Source organism: Terrapene carolina, unplaced genomic scaffold (assembly GCF_002925995.2).
Source record: "Terrapene carolina triunguis isolate 2854851 unplaced genomic scaffold, T_m_triunguis-2.0 Scaffold12295, whole genome shotgun sequence".
NCBI lineage: Eukaryota > Metazoa > Chordata > Testudines > Emydidae > Terrapene > Terrapene triunguis.
This window is the reverse complement of record NW_020676646.1, coordinates 1-1776: the sequence shown is the minus strand read 5'-3', so window position 1 is coordinate 1776 and position 1776 is coordinate 1. Positions and strand designations below refer to the sequence as shown.

The window sequence follows — 1776 nt, the reverse complement described above, 5'->3', positions numbered from 1 at the left end:
CTAGATCAGTTCATGAAGGACAGGTCCATCAATGGCTATTAGCCAGGGTGGGAAGGGATGGTGTCCCCAGCCTCTGATTGCCAGAAGCTGGGAATGGGCGACAGTGGATGGATCACTTGATGATTCCCTGTTCTGTTCATTTCCTCTGGGGCACCTGGCATTGGCCACTGTCAGTAGACAGGACACTGGGCTAGATGGACCTTTGGTCTGACTCAGTCTGGCCATTCTTATGTTCTTAATTGATTATGCTGATACCTGGCTGGGGACACCAGTGCGTCTTTGTCTCTGAAGAACTGGTTTGAGCCTGCTTTTCTAACCTTGGAACATGTTACAGGAACGTTATACAGTGGACACTTATAACTTCACATACAATGTCGATACACACGTTTTACCATGACACTAATGTTCGGCAGATTATGAGGTTTTTAAAATGACACCTAACGAGGCAAAGTTTGTACAAAATTTATCATAGGCTTGTAAAAGTGGGGACCATAATAGTACAGACCATCACAGCCTCATTACTCAGACTAACTTAAAATCTCTCAGTCCTTAACGAACGTGTTTTATTGTTTTTATCTAATCCAGCGTGTTTGAACTGAAGTGTTGGGGAAACTCCATTTGGGGTGGCAAGTTACGTGTGTATTTTTTCTATTAAAGCAATAAAGGACTTTACATAAAAGTGTATTGTCCAGGGGAGAGCTGGCCAGTACAGGACGCACATTTCAGGGGGGAAAAAATCTAGTGTAACCAAGGCTGGCGGGAGTTATGGCTCACTGCAGCGCATGCAGACACCGATGGGTAGTGACCTACATGCTGCAGGCAGTTTGTGAGCCGCCCCCCCCTCCCTGCCCTGCCCTGCCCCCCCCCCCCCACTCACCTCAATGGTGCAGGCCTTGAGCAGCGCGATCTGGTCCTCTCTCGTGAGCTGCAAGAAGCCGGGCACCTGCTTGGCGAAGTCGACGATCTCCTGCACCGAGATGATGGCCAGCTCGGTGAAGTGGGCGAAGCGCTGCTGTCGGGCCTCCCGGCTGTTGGGGTCGGTGCCCAGGGGCCATGGCTGGGGGGGGGGACGAGGAGGACGCGGGGCGGTGAGACACACAGCATCCCGAGGGGCACCCAGTCCTGGATACCAGGGACACCCCCAACCCCGCCCCGCGTTGGGAGCACCACAGGGCCTCCCAGACATGGAAGCTGGGGGCGGGGGGCTGATGCCCAATGATGCCCAGATCAGGGGGGGAAGCCAGGCGCAGCATCCTCCCCATGATGCCCAGATGAGGCGCTCGGGGGACACCCTGTAATGAAGTGGGAATTCTTGGTAATACTTTTACGCCACCCCTGCATGCCTCGGTTTCCCTCCGTGCTTTACAGGGCTCCCCCGTAGGGGGGGAGGCGAAGGGTTAACGGTGCTCGTGGGGCTGAGTGGGAGACACGGTGGGTGGGCGGGTGGAGGTGGGGGCTGGTCCCAAGCTGGGGTGTCGTCCCCCCCCCCCGGCCCCTCACCGTGACCTTGGGCTGGTCGCTGAAGGAGCGCTTGTTGCACTGCTGTTGGGCAGCCACCAGCTGCTGGATCATGAGCTCCTGCTGGGGGCTGAGCCGGGCCGGCTCGGCGAGGGGCGTGGGGGGCAGGGGGGGCACCTGCGGCAGCGGCGCCTCCCCTCCCGCCCCCTTCTGCTGCTGCCGCCGCACCTTCTTCTTCCGCAGCTGCTCCTCCGACAGCACGCCTGGAAAGAGGGGGAGCGGGGTCAGGGGGGGCCCAAAACCTCCCCAGAGCCCCCC

The 1776-nt window shown here is 58.0% G+C and overlaps 1 protein-coding gene across 1 annotated transcript; it reads right to left on the bottom strand.

Moving 5' to 3' along the window:
- Positions 1–877: 877 nt before the first annotated feature.
- LOC112124308 (oxysterols receptor LXR-beta-like) lies at positions 878–1721 on the bottom strand (the record flags this gene model as incomplete). Its single annotated transcript, XM_026661614.1, has 2 exons — positions 878–1057; positions 1501–1721. Coding segments are annotated over 2 exons (401 nt in total), but the record flags the coding sequence as incomplete, so codon positions are not given.
- Between the last annotated feature and the right edge of the window lie 55 nt (positions 1722–1776).